At 44.7% G+C, this 24081-nt stretch overlaps 1 protein-coding gene across 15 annotated transcripts in view; it reads right to left on the minus strand.

The window, feature by feature from the left end:
• The window catches only part of LPP (LIM domain containing preferred translocation partner in lipoma), a 353246-nt gene that overhangs the window by 188460 nt on the left and 140705 nt on the right, over window positions 1-24081 (minus strand). For all 15 annotated transcript variants that reach the window (XM_052803756.1, XM_052803757.1, XM_052803760.1 and 12 more), the window contains one exon: window positions 1604-1716. In XM_052803756.1, coding sequence (XP_052659716.1) covers window positions 1604-1716 — 113 coding nt within the window. The remainder of the gene's footprint in view (window positions 1-1603; window positions 1717-24081) is intronic.

Below are 24081 nucleotides of genomic sequence, written 5' to 3' on the forward strand. Positions count from 1 at the left end.
GTGAGGTGCCACAACCCCTTGCCGCTGCCCAGGCTCCTGCGCAGGCATCCGCGCAGGCAGGACTCTGCCCTCGCCAGGAGCCTGCTGCATCACCGCTTCCCAGGACGGTCTGGAAGCTCCCCTGCTCCCATGGGGTCCATTCTTCTCAGAGAGATAAGAGACAGAACAACACTTGCTGGGGAATTACTTCATTCCCCCAAGGCTGGGAAAAAGCCATGCTCCGCACTTGGCTAATGTCCCTGATGGCTGCAGCCTTTCCTGGCAAGGGAGAACACAATCCTCATTAACCCCTTCCCTCTCAAAGGCTGCTTGTAATGCTGAACAGGTTGCAGGAACACGCTGAGACTTTGTGATAGCATCTGAACATCTCGCCACAGGCAAGAGATCACAGGAAGCCCACGAGGGAGGGAAATGTTTTCTTTTTACAGAGGCATAAAGTAGACGAATTGACTCTAGAGTTTGTGGTGGGGTCAGGAACTAAGTCAGGTCTCTTGAACCCTGTTTAATGTCTGCCCACTAGCCTATTCTCAGGTTCAAATCCATTGAAGGACACAGGACTGCCACAACCTTCCAGGGTCATCAAGGGCAGCCCCATGGCTGTGGATATGTGGTTACACAGCTGTCATCAGCCTCAAACCTAGATTAGGCTCGCTTTGCTCTCACTCCTCCTCCCAGAAGGCTCTTCCAGACCTTTGCAGCCTCAGTGCTTAGAAACTTTCCAAACACCAGCATGAAGGTACTTCTGGCAAGCTCACCCTCTCCTGTTCCTGCACCAACACTCACCCAGAGCTGAAACATTTCTTCTCTGGTGCTTATTCCCCAAAGGTACTTCAAATTTGCAACCATACCCCCTCCTTGGCCTTCCTTTTGCTCAGCTAACAAGCCAAACTCTTCTGGTCTCCACTGGCAAGATCAGCTCCTCACTCCCTGATCACCTTGACAGCCTGCCCCTGCAGTCTAAATATACCTGTCTTGAATGTGCCTGAGCTAACAAGAGTACCTGGCACCCCAGGCAAGCTGGCAATGTCTGCATAAAGGTGTTCATACCTTTCAAAGGTGTTCAAGGCATGTCCCTATCCACACAGGACATGCCATCATCACCTGATGCATCTTAGAAGTTGCACTTTCATCCAGATGGCAAATCTAGAGGATCCAAGCCAGCAAAAAAGGGGTGAAAAGGGTCTCAAGTGACATCACTGGAGCCTGGGCCAGGCCTTATTTGCTCCACTTAATTTTAGGCTTCTAAACAAAGCACTTTTAGGATCAGATTACTGCCCTAAAGTCTCTCCACGGTCCATGAAGGAGATGGCCCTTCCAGAAAACAATTCATTCTGGGAAGGTTTCATTCCCATCTGCCATCACAAGGACATAAGGCAATTAGTCTTCTAATTCAAGCCGGATGGGAAAAATCCTTTAATAGCTCTGCAAGTTTTGAATGGAAATATTCCCTACTTGGGAAACACAGCTTGCTAAAGCTGACTTGGTTGTTCCTGACACATGATTTCTAACCACAGCACTTTGCCACCTCATTTTATTATCATCCATTCATTTCCACAATTTTTGGATCAGTTCTGCATGAATGATGAAATTCTTCTCTTCCTACCTGCACATTGAAAGTAACGTCATCCAGAGCGGGTGGGGGGGGAAAGGCACCTTGTGATGATGTGATGTTCCCGAGGTCATCCGCAGGAGGTGGGGGTGGAGGAAGGAAGTCCCCTAGGAGAGAAAATGGGAGAACTTAGACTCACCAGCATTTCCCCACATCATGACAGGCATGATCAGGATGAACCCTGCAATATTCACAGCTCTGCCATAGGTTTTGTGGCACAGGAAGTAACACATCATTTAACCATTAAATGCTCAGCTGCACCCCTCGCTGCTTCAGGAGATGGCTACGACAGCTTGGTAACGTTGGCAGATCACTTCGAGGTGCTCAGACCCCACAGAAGGGGTCACCAGCAGAAGGTGACTTGCCACAAAGCCTGAAGGCACCAACAACCAGCCCCACAGATAGAAGCTCGCATCTCAAACCTGCTGCATGCAACTACAAAACTTGCCATAATGAACGCCCCGTGTCCAGCCTTGCAATGCATCCCATCCAATTCACCCCCCTTGTGTGCTAAATTATGCCAGCTCTTCTTGATCATTAGAAAGACAGCACTGTCTGCTGTCTAAAAGCAGGGATTCCCTGTTGCAGAGGATACATGGAGGGCTGGAGCTGGAGCCCAAAATCTAGACCAACCCATCTCGGGCATCCCTGCTGCTGGCAGGCAGCCATGCTCTCTGCACCTCCCTTTTCCTATAGGGACCTCACAGCTTCATATAAAGAACTGCTGGGAAGATCACAGGCTCTTCTCAGTGAAAACAGCCACGTGATGGGCCAGGTGCAAGCTCAGAAGTATCCACCTCTTTTAACTCTGAGGAGGGTTTTTACATAGGGCTGATGTCCAAAATATCTACACTCTAATTTGCTCATCTTAAACTTCCAAAAGTGCTGATGTGAAGACAAAGCAGTATACTGGCTGTGAAGCCATCCAGCTTAGCGTAGGGATGGGAGACCTCTCCTTGAGAACCTCATGGGAGGTGGGAGCACAGAGGAGAAAACAAGGACAGAGCAGCACAGGCTGTGGGCAGCAGGACACCAGGCTCTGAAAGCACCCCCTAAGGATGGAAAAAAGGGCATTTGCCATTAGCACTGGATTTGGCTCCTGGGGAGGCAGCTGCCTGTAATTTGGACCACTTTGGTATATTTTTATTTCTTCTCATAAAGCTTGATGCTGCAAGTAGAGCTGTTTGCTGTTGCCTCTCCTGTGTGCAGCATCTGGGATGGAAGTTCAAGATGAGTAGAAGTGTGATATTTCACGTGTATAGGAACTGTTGCTTTTGGAGGGTTTTAACCCTTTGGGGAGGAAACATGGACTCCCTACTTGACCCTCCACATCTCCACAAAGTGCCACACTGCGTCCCAGGTACAGGCCCTCGGCACCATCCCCAAATACCAACGAGCAGGCTCCAAACCGCTCAGAGAGGTGCTGAGCCAAACCCCAGTGACCCACAGTCCTCTGGACCACCTGTGCCCAGGCATGGGCACCAGCTGGGCAGCACCGCCGGCACGGCACCTTCATGCTATTTGCCGTGGCAAGCAGATGGGTCTGCAGCCCTGGAAAGCTTTTCTGCGTGATTTCAAATCACTCTCTAAAAGGCACAAACTCCCCCTAGGACTTTTAGGGAACTTACTTCCCAGGAAAGTAATTTCTTCCCATTTTCCCTGAAGTGAGCATGGATAGGACTCAAAAAAACCCCTCTGAATCCCTTAGAAAGTATCATCCTAAATACAGATGCAAAAAGACAGTTCGAAAACAACACACTGAAAACTAATTTAAGACAACCATGTTGCTCCAATACATAAAATCCCGCGAAACCTACTGGCTCATGATACTACAGAGTTCAAGACTGATTTTTTTTAAAATTATGTCCAATAACATCTGCAGTATCCTCCTCTTTGCCCTATAATTAATCCAATCTTTTATTTCAAATCATATGAAATACAATACAAAGAAAAGAAGAAATATTTTGAAATTAATATCTTGGTGTTTAGTTCTAAAAAATGCTGGGATGTTTGAGTGCTAAGTAAACTTTTCTCCTTTGCTCTGAAAATGACTCTCCAACCAACCAACGTGATTCTGCAAACAAATTCAACTCCAGCGGACACATACTTCCCAAAGAATACACTTCAGATGATGTTTCTCCAGTTAGTCCCGGCTCTGAAGCCAAAGGCTCATCTCCCTGCACAGCACATTAGTCAGACACTCTTGCTTTATTACAACCCTTCAAAACACCTAAGCAAAATCAAGGCAGAGATTGTGTTGAAGGGGATGAGATAAGGAAAAGGACAGGCTTTGTGCATAAACAGAAGGCCAAAATAACAATTGCTATAAGAGAAGGGGAAAACAATGACTGCTAGAACAAACACAAAACAAATACCATTTTGCCCCTTTGGAAGATTTGTTCCTCCCGAAAGAAAAAAACATTGGCAAGATTTTCCAGAAAAGGAGCAAAGGACAGAAACAGAGAAAAGCCCTTTTCTAGAGTTTGGAAGAAAACACTTTTCTTTGCAATAGGAGACAGCTGGCTTTACTGCATCCCAGCCCAGCTCTGCTGACTCTGTCCTCTGTGTCAGATAAGCTGCTGGCTCCGCTATCCCCACAAAGGGGAAGGTTTTTAGACTGGGAAGCAGAGAGCAGATGCCTGATGAACTGGGGGGACCTTGCAGATGTTTGGCCTTTTCCTGGTCCTCTGCGAACAGATGGACTTTTCTCCTTCACAGCTTTAGTTATTTATTCTGCCACTGCACTTTCCTCTTTCCCACACACAGCCATAGGACCCGATGCTGTTCCCACTGCACTCGCGGGAGAGTATTCCCTCGGATGCAGGAGGGAAAGCTGTTACTGTATTATTATTATTGGCATTGCTGGAAGTCTCCCTCCGGCAGAGAGGGAAGCATGCAAAGACTGTAAAATCTGTGTCCTGAGCAGTGTACGGTTTTAGATGACACGTGGAAGAAACAGGTCTACGTTTGAAGGAGTAAAGGAGGAAAAAAAGCTGAAAGCAAGCCTACACTCCCTTTAAGCAGGCTCTCCCTACAATGCACCTCAGGGACCTTCCCTCACCCCCGAAGCTTTGCAAGCCAGATTTCACTTGCTTAGAGCTGGCAAGCCATGGGAGGAAGCAGAAAAGTCCATGTGCAGGCAGAGCGTATCACTGCCACCCACTGCTGACCCCTCCAGTGCCAGCCAGCTACGTGGGGAGCCATCTGGGGCAGGGACCATCCCCTGGTCCACATGGATGCACCAGCAACTGCGGGAGAAATGGGGCTCTGGGGTTACCAGAGTTAACCATGGGCTGGCGGAGGACACATCCCACCCTGAGTGCTCAACCTCTCCTGACTGATTTAACCCTGCTGCCCCTCCGTGAATAAGGGATAAGATGGGCAAAAGGCTTATTAGTATTGATTACTGCTCAGCACCGAGACTGGCATTTTGGTTGACATTCACCTGGCATCAGCCCCAACACTTGGAGGCACTTAAGAGTGACTGCACCGAGCTTCGTCAACGGAGAGACATCAAGGCACCTCCAGAAGGCAATTTATACTTCAAGGCAGGTGAAAGCACCTTCCTACGGCAAGTCCCCCCGCAGAGGCAGCCTGGGGGAGGCACGTTTGCAGGCAGGGAGCCGCATCCTGCCCCTCCTCGCATCGTGGCACAGCCTGCCTTCAGCTCTTGCAATGAGAAATCTCTACCCATTACCATACGTTGAGAGGAGAAAATAAACACTCCTCGTTGCGCCAGCTACTCATTTCTTCTTCTTACAGCTGTGAAGACCGTGAGTCAACCTACAAAGGGGCTGCGCAGTGCGACACATGCGCCAGCTTGGTTATTTCAGATACAATGGTGCAACGCACCGTGAAACCGCAGCTCTCAGCTCTTCTCGGCACCCGTGCCTGCTCCTGCACCAGAGCATCACCCGGGGCAACCACGAGAGATGGGACCACCAGCACTGATAATGTTCTCCCCGATATTTTACATACAAGTAACTAGACAGAAATTAAGTGAGTCCATCATGGCTATGTTGGGAAACTACAGCAGAGCCATAGGCAGAAGTGATGCCTCCCAAGCCCCAGCCCAGCTTCTGGGTCCGATCAGATCTGTGCCATGCAGATGCATTTGCAAGATTTTACTGCTCTCTTCCCCAGAATTTCTCCTCTTACACTTTCCAAGGAGATGTAGGCATTTCATCATTACACTTTTCAAATGTACAAATAAAAAATTGTTCAAAGCCTTAACAGGTATCTACATCAGCACAAGCCTGTCAGGCTGAATAGAAACTCTTAAGATTTTTGTCATTGGCTGCCTGATGCCTTCTGGGTACAAGTACAAGCTGAGAAAAACATCCTGTCTCATGCACCAAGCACCTTTCTCACTTACAGTCTAACCTTTACATTTTTAAGTGCATTTCAGGTTTTTTTGCAGGACCAGGCTTGTGTCTCAAGCCTTTGTCTTCAGGGAGATATATCTGCCAGTCAACAAATGAATTGCAGCACAGTGCCTCCCCCCTTGACTGACACAGTTGTTTAGACATGAAGATTTGCAGCTTTGAAACTTCTAGACATGAAGAAGATCTCATATGTTCAGTAAGAAGAGACTGTTTGGGGGAAAAACCCTCAGAAACACAAAAAAGCAAAACACCATATTTCTCCCTGAAACAATAACTTAATGAAAGCTATCAACCAACAAAACAGGGTTCACACTGGTCTTCCCAGATCTCTGGCTGACATCTGAAGACTATATGCCCAGATGTTTTTCATTTTTCTCCTTCCAAACAAAAATAACCCTTTCTCATCTTCATCTTGATAATTTCTGACTCTGAAGCTGGTTCAGAATCAGTTTGAATCACCTGAAAAACACAGCTCTCCCCTGACTCAGAGACCAGACTAAGGACAGTGATGGAGCAAACCCCCACTGATGTGTTTCCATTCTGATCCAAACAGACTCCATTTGGCAAAGCACTGAGCAGATACAGGCACTTCCCATTGCTCGGTCAAGTATTTACCTGCTACTGCAGAAAGCCAAAATTTGCATTTTGAGGGTGATCTACATTGAAACAATGAAGATTTACACTTAAGCCCTAATTCGTTTAGCACTGGGCTAAAATCCTTTTGATCGAGGCTACCATGAACCTGTATTCCACAATAACCACTGCAAAAACCTGCAGAGTATCGCAGTATTACTAAGTGGTCTGGGAAACTTCATACTGCAAAAGTGACGCCACAGGATTTTTATAGAAAACTTCAGCTAGATATGACCTGGTGACTCTTAGGTGTGAACACGCATCTTACTAAGTTTCCCAAAACGAACATTTTCCTGTAACATCTGTATTTAACACACAACACTGGACAAGGAAAGCACACGATTAAAATCATGATTTGTGTTGGTGCATCCTTGATCAAAACCATGTCGTGAAGGGTCACCAACACCACGTCAGTGCAGGGGGAACCATCGCATGATTACACACCAGCTCCACAATCTACCTAAATATACCGCATTGGGCTGTGGTTCCTAAAATAAAGCAGCTCCACCAACCCAAAGTACTGTTTAAATTACCACTCTCTTACCAATCACTAATCCTACCATTTGAACTACTTTTGCTAATCAGCTACTGTATTAATAAGCAGGAGGGAGAAAAAAAAAAAAACCCACACTGGCTAATTTCATCCTCAGCGTTTAAAAAAGGAATACTGAGTCTGTCAGGTAGTTGCACTGAAAATTTACTTCACCACCTGCTAGCTGAAATATTGCTTTTATGGATTTATATTGTATTAAAAGGTCACTGGCTGTTTAAGTCTTAAACAGTTTTAATCATTCTAAAAGTCTCTTAACAGTAAGAAAAGGAAGCTCAGAACAAACAGCAGCAGGGATTCTAATTAAAAGGGCCAATTCATCTAATTTTATTTGGGGTTAATTATTCAGGATTCACTCTCTGATGTGTAAGGAATAGCAATTAGTAATTTTAGTGATTTGAGGAACATTGGAGGTGTAATCAGTTAAAATGAGTGAGTGTTTACAACACAAGATGTTGAATTAGTTTCTCCCAGCTGGAGAACAGGAACATTAGTCCCCTACAGTTCAGGACTATGAATAGCAGTCCTGCTTAAAATATTCTCTTCAAATAAGAAAAAAACCCACACACCAACAATTATCTAGTAATTTTGTTTACTACATGGAAAGTCAATAGGTAACGTGCACCATGGCAGCTTATGCATCCTCACCTTCACCTTCATCCCACCATCCAACTACCCAAACCCCTGGGATTCATTGGAAACAATTCCCAGCATTTTCCTATCTGTACAACTTCAGCCAGACTACCACCCTCCTGCCACGCTGCCTTTTACCACAGCTAGCTGAGATAATGAAAGAAGCAGCCTGTGAAACTTTCAAATGTTAATTAACTTCGGTGGTTAAATATACAGAGGAAAAATGACCATGCGCTTAACTCAAAACCTCTAGGTACAATTCCTCCTGCAAACGCAAATCCAAAATAGCTCCATTGGAATCACTCTGGATTTCCTCCAGCATTACTAGAGCCAGAAAAAGGTACTAAAGCTTTCAGGAGTAGCAGATGAGACTCTGACGGGGACAGAGGAGCCATGTGGGAGAGTGCCAATGGGGAGATCCAACAGTGGCTGCTTTGACATTTGGGTTTGAGCTGAGGCAGCAGCTCAAAAGCCATTTTTTTCCACCTCTCAAGAGGTAACTAGGTTTTACCACCATTTAGGCATAGCCAGCTGCTTCAGTGGGACTGGAGCTGGACCCCTTGCATTGCCTACAAGCTTGTGACTGCTAAAAGGAGTGGCATTGGCACACCACACCAGGCTCAGTTCAAGTGATGCAGCTTTTATTGAGCAACTTGATTTAGCACTAACGGATGCTATCTTTAGAGTCCTGTACACAGATCTTTCACTCCAGCTTTGGTCACCAGTGGGGAAAATCCCACCCAACTCTGGTTCATGTCAGAACTCACTGACCTCCCTCTCAAAACACCCCAAAGGCAGTAATTAGCACGAGGGTAGAAAACAAGGGCTCAGTTCCCCAAATTATGCAAAATCTCAGCCACTTCGCCACAGTGGATGCCCCTCATTGTGAAAACAACGCTTTTTTTTTTTTTTTATGAGACTGCGTTTTTATTCAGCTTGTGTCTGTAGACACCTAGCCGTGCCATCCTTCCCAGCAAAATGCAACCGATGCTACTGCAGCCCCAATGGTTGCAGGGTAGGGGGAAGCAGGTATATCCACATGCCGGGTTGTTTTCCCCCATGCACATAAGCTGAACATCCTATACATCGTACGCTTACGATACATGCTGCTAAGTACAAAGGCATCCATAAAAGGCTGCATTTTGATTCTTCAACTTATTTTTCCATATGACTTTGGGGCGAAGCATTCCAGCTGACGTCCCACACCGACCTCTGTGCAATAGAGATGACTTATTTTGCTCACCTCAGAAACCTGTTTTGTAAACATGATGCAAATAAGCCAGTTCTGCTCCTGCTCAGATTACATTATATGTAACGGTTATCTCTGTAACGCTGATATCTGCTTAGAGGAGAGGTCTGCTAGTATCGGAACTCAGCTCTACGGAAAATAAATCAGTACTTTACTAAAGCTTAGTGAAGGACTAAAGTTGACCCAATGCAAGAAACAGCCCACGGCACTGTAAAACTTTAATTAAAATCTGTGCTAAAATAGAAGGAGGAAGAAGAGCCATAAGATTAACAGAAAAGCTCTAAGTACCGTTCCTTGTCATAGACTTCTTTTAGGACTTTGGGGATGTCACCTAGTCCCACTGTCCCTCTGTCCATGGGCATGTAAAGCCTTCCTTTGCCTTCTCTCCAGTGTTTATTTGTAGACATAAGGATAGAGTCCGTTTTACTTGGTCTGTACAGCAATTAGTACAATGAGATCCCACTTTCGGTTGCAGCTGCTCAGGTCCAATAATGGGAACAAAAGTAGTTCCAAATAATTAAAAAAAAAAATGATAGCAAACAGCCTGCTGAGATGGAAAGATTTCAACACAAACAACTGGAAATATGCTGGAAATCAGGGCATCTAAGTCAGAAGAGCAAACCCCGTCCTCAGAGGGGAAACATGGGCTGCATTCCGACACACCATCCCTCCTCCTCTGCAGAGCTAAAGATCCATGAAACAGCTCCAGAAGGGAAACGCTGCCTCGCTCAGAACAAAACCGAAACAGGTTATCTGTTTATTAGATTATGGTGTTCAACTCATTTGCTCATTGCTAAGAGCTCCTGACAAGAGTTGACATATGCATTAATTTACTAAAGAGGGCTGTTGCGAAGGAGTTGAAAAAGAAAAAAAAAAGCTACACCACTGGATTAAGACCTCGTTCTCCCTGGCTGTTGTTGCATGGCACAATCAAAATGAATCTGGATTTTCGGTCAGCTTTCTCCCCTGAGGAGGAGGCAGCCAGGGAAGATGGGGACCGTGTCCTTCACATACATCCTTTCTTATCTCCAACCAAACACTCTCTGTGCCTAGTGATGAAATACAAAACACTGCACAGATCACAAAAAACCACCTCCCAGAGCTCTTTACTGCCAAGGGAATTCCTCAAGTTCTGGAAGCTGCAGCCAACAAGTTTCAAGCAATCTCAGACTCATCTTTGCCTATAACTGTTTTTGTGTTGTTTTCCCCCTTTGGAGATGAATTGCAATCTGAGTGGTCAGAGGAAACCCAATGTGCTGCAGCCTTGGCTTGAGCCTCGGAGCCAGCAGTGGTTCGTGCTGCAGAACATCTGGAAGCGCTGGATCGATTCTGCTTGCCCAGCACGCAAAGGAGAGGGGCAACAAAAACCACTGCTGTAACCAGACCATTTCCCTGTGTGATGGGGTCAATCTTCTTGCAAAGTGTCCTCTTCACAAAGACTTCTGCTGCTGGCTTGAGAAACTGGAGCAAAAACACCAAGTAGGAAATGCATGTATGGCTCTCAGATGAACTGATCAAACAAACCCCCATAAACTGATTTTCAAACTGGCTCATTTAGTTCCCCCATCCTCTTCCCCACCCCTCTCTATGTAACTCTCATAAACATCCAAACTCGGAAAGATTAAAGCAAAACATGTGTCTTTATCAGATATGTCTTAGTTCACTGTTTTCAGCAATACAAAACAGCCCTGGCTTTCTTCCTTCTATTGCAATTAGTCAGTGCTACTGGGGACCAGAAAAAGTAGCTAGATTTTCTTCCTGCTACAAAATTAATCACTTTCTTATTCACCAGTGTAACAGTTGAATAATAAATTACATCCTTAATCCCTGAAGATAATTTCAGATAAAATTAAATGTTGGATAAATAGAATTCACCTCTATCATCTTCTTCCAAAGTAAATAACTAATGCTTTGTATCTCCATATATAAATCTATATAAATATATATTTATATGGAGTGGTGGTGGTTTAATATATATTTATATGGAGTGGTGGTGGTTTTTGCAGAAAGAGTTTGGTTCCTTTCGCTGGTACCTACTAGAAATGTCACACATGATCTTGCTAGACCATGGAAGAGAAATGGGATTATAACCAAAAGAAAAAGGAAAAAAAAGGGGGGGGAGAGGGAGGCATATCTTCCCCTGGGTAGATTCCACCTGGAGGTGCTCTACATCTTTTCTACTGTACTTCTGGATAACAGAGAAGGCAGAGGAGAAAAAAAATTATGTGGGCTTTCTCTTTGAGCTGAATTTTACCCTAAAACACTGATGCATAAGCTTTCTGAACCAAGGATCACTGCCCAACACCCCAAAGTTACTATACACACTTACATGTGCAGTTATTGCCATATTTTGAGCAGAAATGCTTTAAAATTTACACTTTTGCATAATTCAACAAAGTAACTGGTTAGGAAACAACATGCTAAACTGACTTTTTAGATAAGTAACTACATTTATGTTTTCCATATTCCACAAAATCCCAGCAGCGTGGTGGGGAAAGCAAGAGGAGAGAGAACACTTCCCATCAGGAGTATCCTAAAGTGGGCGAGGAAGAAGTGAATGACAGAGGCACAGAAAGGACTTCCCAAGGATGAGAATGACATTCCCGTTCATGACACTGATGATACTAAAATTCACTCCCTAAACTGACCCAAGCAGACTGCCTATTCTCAGAATAGAAGCAGGGATAAATGGTGGCAGCATGGCACCTGTGCTGGTTTTGGGGGACACATGGCTCTCATCTTGCATTCCCAGCAGGAATGACCATGGTATTGTAGTTATCCAAGCACACATTCCAAACTTCTGACCATTCTGAGAAAGCAGTTGATCAAACCAGCAGTTTTACTGTAACTCTGCTCAGGATATGGTGCCTCCCTTCCAGAGAAAAAGTATTAAGGTCTGGCAGCAGCCCAGGGTAACTGAGAGGGCGCCCGTGCAGTAAAACATACCACACCAAAAGCAGGGTCAATTATTTGGTGTAGAGAAACCTGTGTGAGACAGTTTTCAGACTGAATTAAAACTTTTCTATTTAACTAACAGAAAATGAATTACTGAAATATTTGTGGACATTGTTAAAAGGAAAAATGCGGAAGAAAATTAAAATCTTCTTCAAAGATTGTGGTCTTGTTTGAAAAGGCAGACATTTTATTCTTGAAATAAAATGTTGTGGAAAAAAATGATAACAAACTGTAGTAACATACTGCTACAGTTTCTAGGCTGGACTTCTGAAATCTTCACGAATCCCAAGCACAATACAGGCTGGGCGATGAGTGGATTGAGAGCAGCCCTTTGGAGAAGGAGTTGGGGGTGTTGGTTGACGAGAAGCTAAACATGACCTGGCAATGTGCGTTTGCAGCCCAGAAAGCCAGCCGTATCCCGGGCTGCATCAAAAGAAGCATGACCAGCAGGTTGAGGGAGGTGATTCTCCCCCTCTACTCTGCTCTCGTGAGACCCCACCTGGAGTACTGCATTCAGCTCTGGGGTCTCCAGCATAAGAAGGACACAGACCTGTTGGAGCGAGTCCAGAGGAGGGCCATGAAAATGACCAGAGGGCTGGAGCACCTCTCCTATGAAGACACGCTGAGAGTTGGGGTTGTTCAGCCTGGAGAAGAGAAGGCTCCGGGGAGACTTTATTGCAGCCTCCAGTACCTAAAGGGGGCCTACAAGAAAGCCAGAGAGGGACTTTTTACAAGGGCATGTTCATGACAGGAGAAGGGTAGTGGCTTTAAACTGAAAGAGGGTAGATTTAGATTAGATGTAAGGAATAAGTTCTTTACTGTGAGGGTGGTGAGGCACTGGAACAGGTTGCCCAGAGAGGCTGTGGATGCCCCATCGCTGGAAGTGTTCAAGGCCAGGTTGGATGGGGCTTTGAGCAGCCTGGTCTAGTGGAAGGTGTCCCCACCCATGGCAAGGTGATCTTTAAGGTCCCTTCCAACCCAAACCATTCTATGATTCTATGATTCACTCTAAGGTTTGGGTTTCCCTCAGAGTTACTTGGACAATTTTAGGCAAAAAAAAATAAATTAGGTTAGGTGGGGAACGCCTCTTGATTTTCTTTCGTCCTAACTTCTTTTCCAGCCTTGCTGCAGGAAAGTGCAAATCCATTCTTTTCAGATTAATGATTGATCTTCATTCTAAATCCCCACTCCAATATTAATAACCTCTCAGAAAACAATTAAAATAGATATATTGTTTGAGCGTGTGCTCAGGGAGCAAGAGAAGAGGATAAATCTTCTACGAGCACAAAAACCTCTATCATACTTTGAGGCCTGCTGATGCCTGTAGTGACATACAAAGGTTATTCACTGTAACACATGCATCTCCCCATGCTACCACAAGCACAGGCCTGGAAGGAGACAGCGCTTCGCAGCACAGGGGAAGAATGGATGATCCATCTCACCTTCTAACAAAAACCCCTCCATCAGTGAGATTGAAAGAGTAGACGTTTTCCTCCATCAGATACAAGATGCTGCGGGAAGGAGAACAACTTCCAATTTGACATTACAAGCAAGTGCAAAGAGCCAGACAGAACCCAGGCAGGTGCTTTGCTCAGAAATTATTTTAGTGCACAGAGATGCCTGATGTACTGAGGCTTTATGATGAATCATGGAGCCCACGTCAGTCGGAGTTGCTTATTAGCCCAGTCTCCCTGAGCTCTGAGAATTTTGTAGCCAATGTCTCTACTTTCTTCATGAATGACAACAAGAAGAGAAGTGTCTTCTGGGCCAACTGCTCTGGACTGGCTTGTCTCCACACTGCTCAAGGTTAGGGCTTTCTGTAGCAGACTGGTTGCACCCAGCCCCTGGTCTAGATCTCCACCATGACTTAAGCAGTGTCCTGGAGCTGAGGACTATCACTACTCTCTTGCCTTTTTCCAGTCCCAAGTGAAATAATGAGAAGGTTGTGTTGCTGCTTGCCAATGTGGTGTTTTTACAGCATAACAGTGAGAAAGCATGCTGTCTGCCCCGGTAAGAGTCCACGCTGAGATATTTAAGGGTGCAGAGTTTTCTTAGAGGACCATCTTTGGCACAGTGAGACAAACTTACGAGTCATGGCCCTGGTGTCTGCCTAGAGAAGAGGAGAAACATCCTTTGGAGAGTACTAACCAGCTTTGCTAAAAGAAACCAAGCAACAGCAGGTTTTGAAAACTCACACTGCAATTTTTGCAATGCATGACTTGTTGCATGAAGTCATCCAAGGTGACTGCTTTATGCAAAAGCAAAGCTCATTCCTAGAGGATTTAAACAATCACAGTCAGATTTCCTTGATGAAAGACACCCGAGTGAATAACAACCTTATTTAAAGAGAAAACATGGCATGTTTGGGTACCTGGGCTCTCATGAAAACAAGAAGTAACCAAGAACACACCTGAGAATGAGCTGAAATTAGCCAATGTTTATCTTTCTACACAAAGGAAGAATTTTAAATTTAAAAATACAGGCATAACCTAGCTTTAAAATCCAGTACCACATCTAGGCAAAACCTAAATGTGGATGTTGAAGATCATTTAAGGAACAGGATTGTCTGCTTTCAAAAGACTGAGAGATTTACTGTATATCCTTATCGGGCCATACATATCACATCATGTCATGGTGATTAGCATCTTGCTTCATTAAAATCTTTAATTCCACTAGATTTAAAAGGCTAGTTTGAGAGCCACTCAGACAAGAGCCCAAGGCTGGAGCTGATCACAAGCACAGGATGGCATGCTCCGACTGCAGCACTGATATCTGCTCCCCTAGTTCTTCAAAATGTTGCAGCTAAAATCATCTAGCCAAGATAGGTAAACAAAGGTGTGTGTCAGGTCAGGCAGCAAAATCTTTCAAGGCAATGGCTCTGCACTCATCACGAGAAAGAAGATAAAACCTACTTTGGCTCTCCTTTACTATATATTTAACATTTGCAAGAGAAAAATCAGATGACTGCTTAAAGCTTGGGATGATGCACGCCATCTTCAAGCTATTCTTGAGCAAAATGTTTAATGTTTCATGTGGTTTGGAAATGGCTTAAATTCCCTACTGAATTTTTCATGCCCATACACAATTTAGCCTTTATCAAAAAAATCCCCTTCAATTATGTACTCTGCAGAAAATGCAGAAATTCTTCAGAAGGATTCTAGCGGCTTTTTTTCCCCCTTTTTTTGTTTGTTGTTTTTCAGCTTGCTAGGGCCTGCATAAAATATCCTTGTGGATATGCCCACTGAAGTTATCTGGACTTCACCACTTGTGTTAGTCATAGAAATTCAACTCTGCTTTCTTTCCCTCTCTCTCTCCGTGCCTTTATTTTAATTGAGGGGAACGGGAAGAGAAAAGAACACTGGGGAAGGGCTAAAAGATTGCAAACTTTTGGACAGACCCTGCTTTTTACCCTGATACACAATAAGGAGCTGTAAATCTGCAGCAGCGGGGCTGCCATGGAGCAAACCTGGCAGGCGGGCAGCCTTTGGGCAGCAAAGCCTGCAGAAGGCACACCGTTCCCAGTGCAGGAGATGTGGCAGGAAAACAAGCATAATTAGAGCACTGCAATGTGCCAGCTATTCTTGGAGGCAGAACAGCCCCTCAGGAGCTATTGCAGGAGAGCAAAGCGAGGACAGCCCTCGGACCACTCTAACCCACGTCACAGGCATCCCCAGGAACACAAAGCCATCCTCCCATGTTCTGTCCTGCCAAGCAGCTCAGGCTAAAGATGCCGTCTCTCTGCTGCTTTTGTTCTCTGAACACCTTCATTTTGCTAAGCATACATCCCCTAAGGTTCCAGGAATATTAACATAAGCTACACACACATGCTATTTTAAAGAAGTGATTCCCATAGTTCTCCTATTTTTGGAGATGCATCTTAAAAAAGCTTCCCTAATGTACTGGAACAGGACCCATATTATCTCTTCATAAAATGAATCCAACTTCTAGGCTTCTAAATTCACTGGTAAGCAGTTCAGACTTCCTTTTATACTGTAAGATTTCCTTCCCATAAGATGCAAGATATATTGCCTCAAGGGAAAAGCAGCTTTGTGAAGAGGAAGCTACGTGTGCCAGAATTGTTCTCTTCCATTATTTGCAACATCCTTTCTCCCTCCCATTGTTTTAATAGAGTTGGTCACCAGAAGAACCTGCAGCAAAAAAACACCGATACCCTCAGAAGAGCATCTACCTGCCAAGAGCCCCAAACAACATCTGCTCTCCTGCAGAGCCTTCTCGATGTCCAGAAAACATGTTTTCTGTGTATGCCTCATATGCAGTTCTGATAGAAACATGACTTCGTTAATAAACTTACTTTTTGCTGTTCCCACCAGAACAACTTTTAAGGAATGAATGGCTCACCAGTAATCTCCCACCTACATATATTTTTGTAGAACTTCATTGAATAGAAGGATGAAGAAGGAAAAAAGAAAGAAAAAATACATTCAGTAGTGACCAGTGCTACAGGAAGTTAAAAAAAAAAAAAATTCAAAAATCTGGTGTCGATGTTCCTACATGTGATCCAGAGAAACATTCCCCTCGTGCATGCACGTGCTTGCACGTAGCACAGACTCAGGACACGCTTAAGTTCAAGTGCATGCTTAAATGTTACATCCCACAGGCCTTCGGAAAGCATGTATCAAATTAGGCATTTGTTGAAATGCTTTGCTAAGAAAAAGGATTGGTTTATGTACTTTCCCCAAAGATTCTGCTGAAATGAGGCTGAATGGTTGCAGTGGTACCTCTCAGGAGATCCCCAATTCTTCCCCGAAGTACTCATTTGCTAGGATTTGATTCTTGCACATTCAGCTTTGGGGAATCAGTATGGGAAACTGGGACCAGGGAATCTGCAGCGTTAGAAATGACAGTATTACCACGGGTAGCTAACGTAACCACAAATCCCTCCTACTGATCCAGATCACGCACCCTACCAGGGCCACTGACGTCTCTGCAATTCCTTTTAAAATCTCCTCTAAGGGGTATAATCTCCCCAAATTCAAGCAGACAGAAATCCAGGGTTCCCTCAAATCAGAAACTACTTGATTTGGGACAAAAGGAATCTGCTGCCAGGAGGACTGAATGGAGTTGCTAAAAATAAGCAAATATTCCCAGTGTTTCTGCACTCCTCTCCCTGAAGTGAAATGATCAAGAGGATGAATTTTAGAGTATGCACAGTTTTAATGTGAAAAAAACCAAGTTGCATCTTAGCTTTTAAGCAAAGACCAGATGGAAAGTCTATCATTAGAAATGCCAAAGGGAGAATACACTCAAAGTTCGCTCCGGGATGGAAAGGTCATTTCTAGTCATCCTTGGTTTAAATGCTCAGAAGCACTCAAGCCTTTTGTAATAAGATGGTTTTCTTTCAGTTTATCAACTTGATTTCCTCCAAAGTAAAATAAAAAAACTCCAAAACGAAACAAAAATCACCAAACAATACAAGACACAAACTTTAAAGGCAGGCGCCAGCTCTCTTTCTTCCTCTCCAGAGCAAAAGAGTCATTAAATTTTTAATGAATTATTGTTTAGATGACAAGAAATGCCATGAAGATGATCTGTTGATTTCACCCAGGCGTGTTTACTTAGAGCTTCACGGGGACATTTATGAGATGACAGGCAACAGACAATGTGTCAATGAAGTCTGAGAGGCAACGCTTCGCTTATCAGGTACCGATGTCGATGAAGAAGATGTCAAGCTGATGAGAAATGGATCAGGTTTCACCACTGTGTTCAAAGCAATGTCCCAAACCCCCAGTAAAGACCATAGGCCAGGTAACCGATACAAATCGACCAGCCCATTTGTATCGTAACTACCATGGTACTGGTCATAAGAGCTGAGAGGCTCAGTAAGAACCTCCTTACAGCTAAAGATGCCTTCTTAACTCTAGTAGCTCACATAGGATGACTAGGAGGAGGCAAAACTGTGATTGGTGATTTTCACCGGAGTTACTAGGGTGACCTGAAGATAACGCAGTGCTTACAGCTTTACTCCACTTGCTAACTCACACAAGAGCTACAAACACTCAGCTTCAGCTGAGATTTCAGCAGCCCGTAGTCTCCATGTGCCAGCTAACTGTGAAACAAACTCCCTCCCCATTAAGATAAGCCCACAGCTGAAGTACACTATGTGAATAAGCCTGCTGGGACACAGCTTCCAAGCCCTAACAGGAAAATATTTAATCGAAGACAGAAAACTCCATTCTCTTATTTTCCAACAAATATAAAAAAATACAGAGATATGATGATATAAAATTGGCATTTTCACAGTAAACACATCTGTGTCCCGCTGCAGATTATTCCCAATAAGAACTGGAGCTACTGGCTAAAGCTGAAAGTGCCTTTTCCTTGCAGGCTGTACCTTTTCTCAGCTCTACTGGGCCAGCCCTGACCAAAAGGATCTGGCTTCAGGTCTTCCTTGTGCATAAATAACAAACTTATTTGCAAGGTCCAGATAGCTGCATTGATGTAAATCCACTCAGATGAGCCATCACTGACCTAACTTAGCAGTAACTGGGCTGTGCAAGTGTCAGAGGGAAATGTGACCTGTGGTACCCCTGAATGAGGGACAACCAGACAAAACCAAGATTTCATTCCCAAACGCCATGCTAAAACATTGGGATCAGCATACAAATGCTTTGTTTCTTGGCCACTTGCAAATGGTCTTTATTCCATATGAAATAATTAACAAACAAGCAGACTCCTCCAAGCTCTCTTTAGAAATCTTCTTTTCAAAACACACCCACATTTTTATCATTTACCAGTTGCACTAGAGAAGGAGGAAAAACAAGAAGGTAAGAAACCTGAGATGATCAAACCTTCCCTAGTCCCCAAAAATACACATTTGCTGCCTTCCAACGAAGCCTTCCTTGACTAACCATTTTTCTAAGTAGCCAAAAGATTTCACAGTTAAATGCTTACAGAAATAAGATGCATCTTCCTGCTCCTTCTGATGCCTCATGAGTTTTTCCAACTCCTTTCATAAGGAGCTTTCATTACTCTGGGCATGACGGAGCAGAACTGCTACAAGACAAAGCTCCGATTTCAGCTCCAGCCCGGTCACCGGCCGAATGCCCAGAACCTTCATCACTGCTCTTGGATCATGGGGTTAAAAAAAAAAAAAAAAAAAAAGAAAAAGGGATTTTGAGTCCTAACACCAGAACCACATTTGCTGGACAGGTTTGTTAGAAAAAGCAGCCTCTGGACTTTGTGTAAACTAAGCATATTTGGTCAGGTACTAGGAGATCAAATAGATAGGGAGCCTCACAATTCCCTTCCTGCAGCCTCACGTTTGTGGTGACAACTGCACCTTCCACCGACGAAAGGTGACCTTTAGGCCCTGACATTTAGGCCTAGATTTTCCAACTTGCATTACCTCTGCCTCCAGTTTCACAGGTGGAATTCATAGCACTTTAACGTTTAAATAGTTGGCAGTGTCCATCAAACACGAGCCCGCGTCTTACCCAACAGATTCTTAAAATGGAATATTCCCGCTCCAGAGACCCATACCATGCTGGATGGTCAACTTACATGAGATACTGGACATGCCGTATCTCTCAGGAAAACCAACATGCCAAGCGAAAGCTTATCTCTCAGAATAGTTACCCTACTACCTTATTTCTCTTTTATTTGTTTCCCTACCACAGTTACACAGCACATTCTCACTGGGGCAAAAGGGTTCATTAGTAAGAGCACTTTTGGACACATACAAACAGGCAGTGCTAAATGTGCACCAGAAACAGGAAGATTAATAGTCTTCCCACATGAGAAGGCATAACAAGGCAAAGGGATCCTCCGTTAGCTTGTCTCAGTAGTATCTCAGGAAAGCACCATATACTCAGAATGGAAACGTGGTGGTTCAGCAATTATTTGTTCAAAAAGTCCAACTGTGATTGTAGGGGAAGCGCTCTGCTGTGATCACGCATCATATCTCTTGTCTTGGATTAGCTGCTAAATTTAAAGTATTTTCTGTCTGGCCAACAGGCGCGATTTACTGGCATGGAGAAATGTTTTAAATATCAAGAGTTTTCAGGCTCAGCCAAACCAGTTGTTCCTGCAGCTCTCTCAAAGACTTTTGTCCCTAATGAGTGAAATGAACAACTGAACGAAACCTAGAGATCCAGCAGCTGGAGATCCACCAGCCTGACCCTCTCCTGCTGCCGCAAGGTCATTTCTCCCTCTTGAGGGCATATGTCCCGTTTTTACGCACACAGGCTGAGTGTCTGATGCGCCAAGAGAAGTCGGTCAAGTATTCTCATGTCACAAACCCAGCAGCCTTTTCTGCTGTAGAGAAGGGTTTACAGGCTCAAACTCTGCAGGACCACTCTTGGCAGGGATGGGTTAACAAGGAAAATTCAATTATGAATTTAATTCAAATCTAAGGCATTGAATGGACTAAGCAGAAGATGAGGAATATACTGCAACACTTCATACATTACCCATTATAACTGTGTGGTCTCATGTCCACACTGATACCGGAGGAGATGCAGGCCAGCTATGATTTTACCCAGCTCACACTTCTTTCATGTGTTGCCTCTTGTCTTTATAAATTCATTTTTATGTAAGACAGCTGTGTCAGACCTGACCTCCCAGTGCAATTTTCTCTCTATACTTGCAGAATGAATTCAGTCAGCCAGGTCCTATTTCTCCTTGGGTACCACACAAAGAATTACAAATGGGTCTATTTGTGCCCAGTTGGTGCAAAAAGTGACGTCAAACACATAACGGGAAGGAGGAAAAGACCCAATTACAAAAGCAAGATCTGTGAGATAATCTTGGTCCCAAGACAGTGAGGGGTGGCAATTAGGAACACCTCATCTATCTGTCAGTTGAAGTCATTCAATGAGCATGTTACCAAAAGGTGGCACCTTGAAATGCCAGTTACAACTTTCCAGACCCAAACTGTGCTTCAGCCTCCCCCTGTGCCTTCATCTCTAACACAACAGGAAGGTAAGCTTGAGCAACAGGAATTCAGTTTTCAAGAAGGCACTTAATTGTACTGCAGTTTAACAACCAATTAATGGTTTTGCAGAAGTTGCGCACTCTACCCGGGGGGCTGCCTGGCTGCATTGAGGAAGTGCATGGCATTGACTTCCCAAACTGAGTCACTGTTGTAAACCCTAGGGTGGTATTTATAGAGTTGGGGGAAAATTTCCAGGAAACGTCACTTACTGGCACTCACAAAAATAGCAAGGAAACTCTTCAATTACTAAACTTTTAAGGAAGAAAGTCTTTCTTCTTTATAACAAGACAGCAAAGCAGCAGCCCCTACGATTTGCTTGGAAGCAGTTACAATTAATATTGTTCCTTATCTCACTTTTCCCTGACAGTAGTAGATGTTGCTCCTAAGCTATTAATTCTGTACGGCTGCAAGGTTGGGTTTTTTTCTCCTCTCTCTTCTACTGATTATTTCCAGGATAAGATGCTGAAGTCAGCCTTGTCTCTGAAAACTTTAGCAATTCTCTCTTGGAACAGGTCTGCAATACCATCTATAGGTTGAACCCAAGCCCATGAACGCAGAGACTTGAGCAAACACTGGTACCAACAACAGCTCAACCACAGCAGCTCAGAGGTCAGCCTGAACCCTTTACCCAACTGTCCAGGATCCCGATTTGGGGGAATGGTTGCAGCCTTCATTAAACCACACAAATCTGCAGGTAAACCTGTTACTGGAAGTCAAGCTATCCCATGCAGAGGTGAGCTGATCCCTCTGCACAACCTGGACACGTCCTGGGATCACAGAGCAGACAAAAGCAGAGGAAGGGCACAGATTAGTAGGTAGATCAGTCACCTAAAAGCACCTGTTCCCCTCCACATATGCAACAGTTTTCTTATGTCTCCTCAGAGCCAGGGACTAAGCCAGGCTTTCAGAAACATTTTGGCCCCACAATAGTTTTAAGGATGCAACCGCAAATCTAGGGGAGTCTCAACCATCTTAAAGCATGCACCTTTCCGTTAAACACACATGAATTTATGCTCTTGCTTAGTGAGGGTGGGCAGACTATGCCAGACATGGTCCCCTTCCCCTAAACAGCCGCTATACCCCATCAGGAAGGACGTAGTCTAGCTGACCACAGAAGTGCAACTTGCTAGAATAAAAATAATCTTTTAAAAGCACAAGATATGAGCACACAAGCTTGTCCTCATCCCACACGCAAAGTGCAAATATCTAATTTCTTGTCCCCAGCCCAGACGCAAAGTGCAAATATCTAATTTTATTACTATGATTTCCAGACTGTCCCCACCACCGCCCTCACCCCTGAGCCCTGGGGCCAATGTTGGCCAAATGGTCTTTGAGAAGGCCTCAGATGTGTTCCCCTACATGTCTTACACAAACCAGTAGCTCAGAAGAGGACAGAAAACCAGGGTAATGAGGGAAAGGCTGCTGGCATGAGCTTGACCAGTACCTGCCCTGTTTGACCTCTCAGTTGGGCTGTCCCGGCACGGCTGCTGGGAGAGCACATCGGGTAAAGCTCTCTGCCAAGCTGTCAGTCAGCACAACACACGGTCCGTGACACTCATGGGACGTGACACCCCGTGCAATGCAACGGAGACCCAACAAGTTTGTTTTGTACATGCCACCACGGCATCGGCAGATACAGCAATGTGCTTTGGCTAGTACTGACATGGGAAGCATTCAAAGCACTCGTGCAGAGATAAGAGGCTCCCCTCAGCTCCTGCCTGCAACACACTGACCTCCCCTCCCTCCCTTCTCCCTGGCTTTGTTAAGGATAATACAAAAATCTGCCACTTATTTTTTAAAATGTCTCTGTTTCAGAGGGGTTTTCCCCCCCCTGTTTTTCTGAGACCAATTAAAAATAAAAGTTTACCAGGAAGATGACAAGAAAAAAAAGTGTCTGATATCATTGGATCCAGCGTATAAGGATCTTGCACATAAAAGAATTATGTCCCTGAGCACTTTCCAACAGACTTTCAGAAAATTTCATCTTTCTACTTCCCTGGCTGGATAGTCTGTTTGAGTAATTTTCTCTTTCTCCTGGGGCTGGTTGCTAAGAGACGCACTATTACTTCTCCCTCTCTTATGACCCGATTACTGTGATCAGCAAAGACAGCGTGCAGACAACAGCCTGACACGGCTCATACAAGAACATCGGGCTCGTTACAAAATGATGGACTGTATTAACACTCCGCAACCCCTTCACTCGCCGTGGCCTTTGCAGAGTCTCCTGGCACAACTGGGGGCTTTTACTTCCCCAGCTTCTGAAGTGCGTGTTCAAACATTTTAAATCGCAGGACTGGGAAGGGAGAAGAATGGACCTTTACCTCCTGTGTTTCACTGCCTGCCAGCAGAGCAATGTTAGTGGATCCTGTGCTGCTTTTGGCTGGGATAGAGTTAATCTTCATAGTAGCTACTATGGGGGTATGTTTTGGATTCCCGCTGAAAACTGTTAAAAACACAGGGATGTTTTTGTTATTGCTGAGCAGTGCTCACACAGAGCTGAGGCCTTTTCTGCTTCTCACCCCACCTCACCAGCGAGCAGGCTGGGGGGGCACAAGGAGTTGGGAGGGGACACAGCCGGGACAGCTGACCCAACCGACCCAAGGGATAGTCCAGACCATACGACGTCATGTTCAGCATATAAAGCTGGGGAAGAAGAAGGAAGGGGGAGGACGTTCGGAGTGATGGCGTTTGTCTTCCCAAGTAACCATTACGGGTGATGGAGCCCTGCTTTCCTGGAGATGGCTGAACACCTGCCTGCCCATGGGAAGTGGTGAATTAATTCCTTGGTTTGCTTTGCTTGCATGTGCGGCTTTTGCTTTACCTATTAAACCGTCTTTATCTCAGCCCACGAGTTTTCTGACTTTTACTCTTCCAGTTCTCTCCTCCATCCCGACACGAGGGGAGTGAGCGAGCGGCCGTGTGGGGCTTAGTTGCTGGCCCAGCTGGGGTTAAACCATGACAGATCCTCACTGAGAAATCCTCCTTTCCTTACCCTTCCCAAGAAGTGGCCCAGGAACTATGATTATCCCTTTTCGCTCTCCTGCAAAAAACTTTGCAAATACATAACACACATGAGGTTAGCATATTCCCTTGAAGGGTTCGACAGCACATTGT

This window comes from Harpia harpyja, chromosome 12, assembly GCF_026419915.1.
Source record: "Harpia harpyja isolate bHarHar1 chromosome 12, bHarHar1 primary haplotype, whole genome shotgun sequence".
Classification (NCBI taxonomy): domain Eukaryota; kingdom Metazoa; phylum Chordata; class Aves; order Accipitriformes; family Accipitridae; genus Harpia; species Harpia harpyja.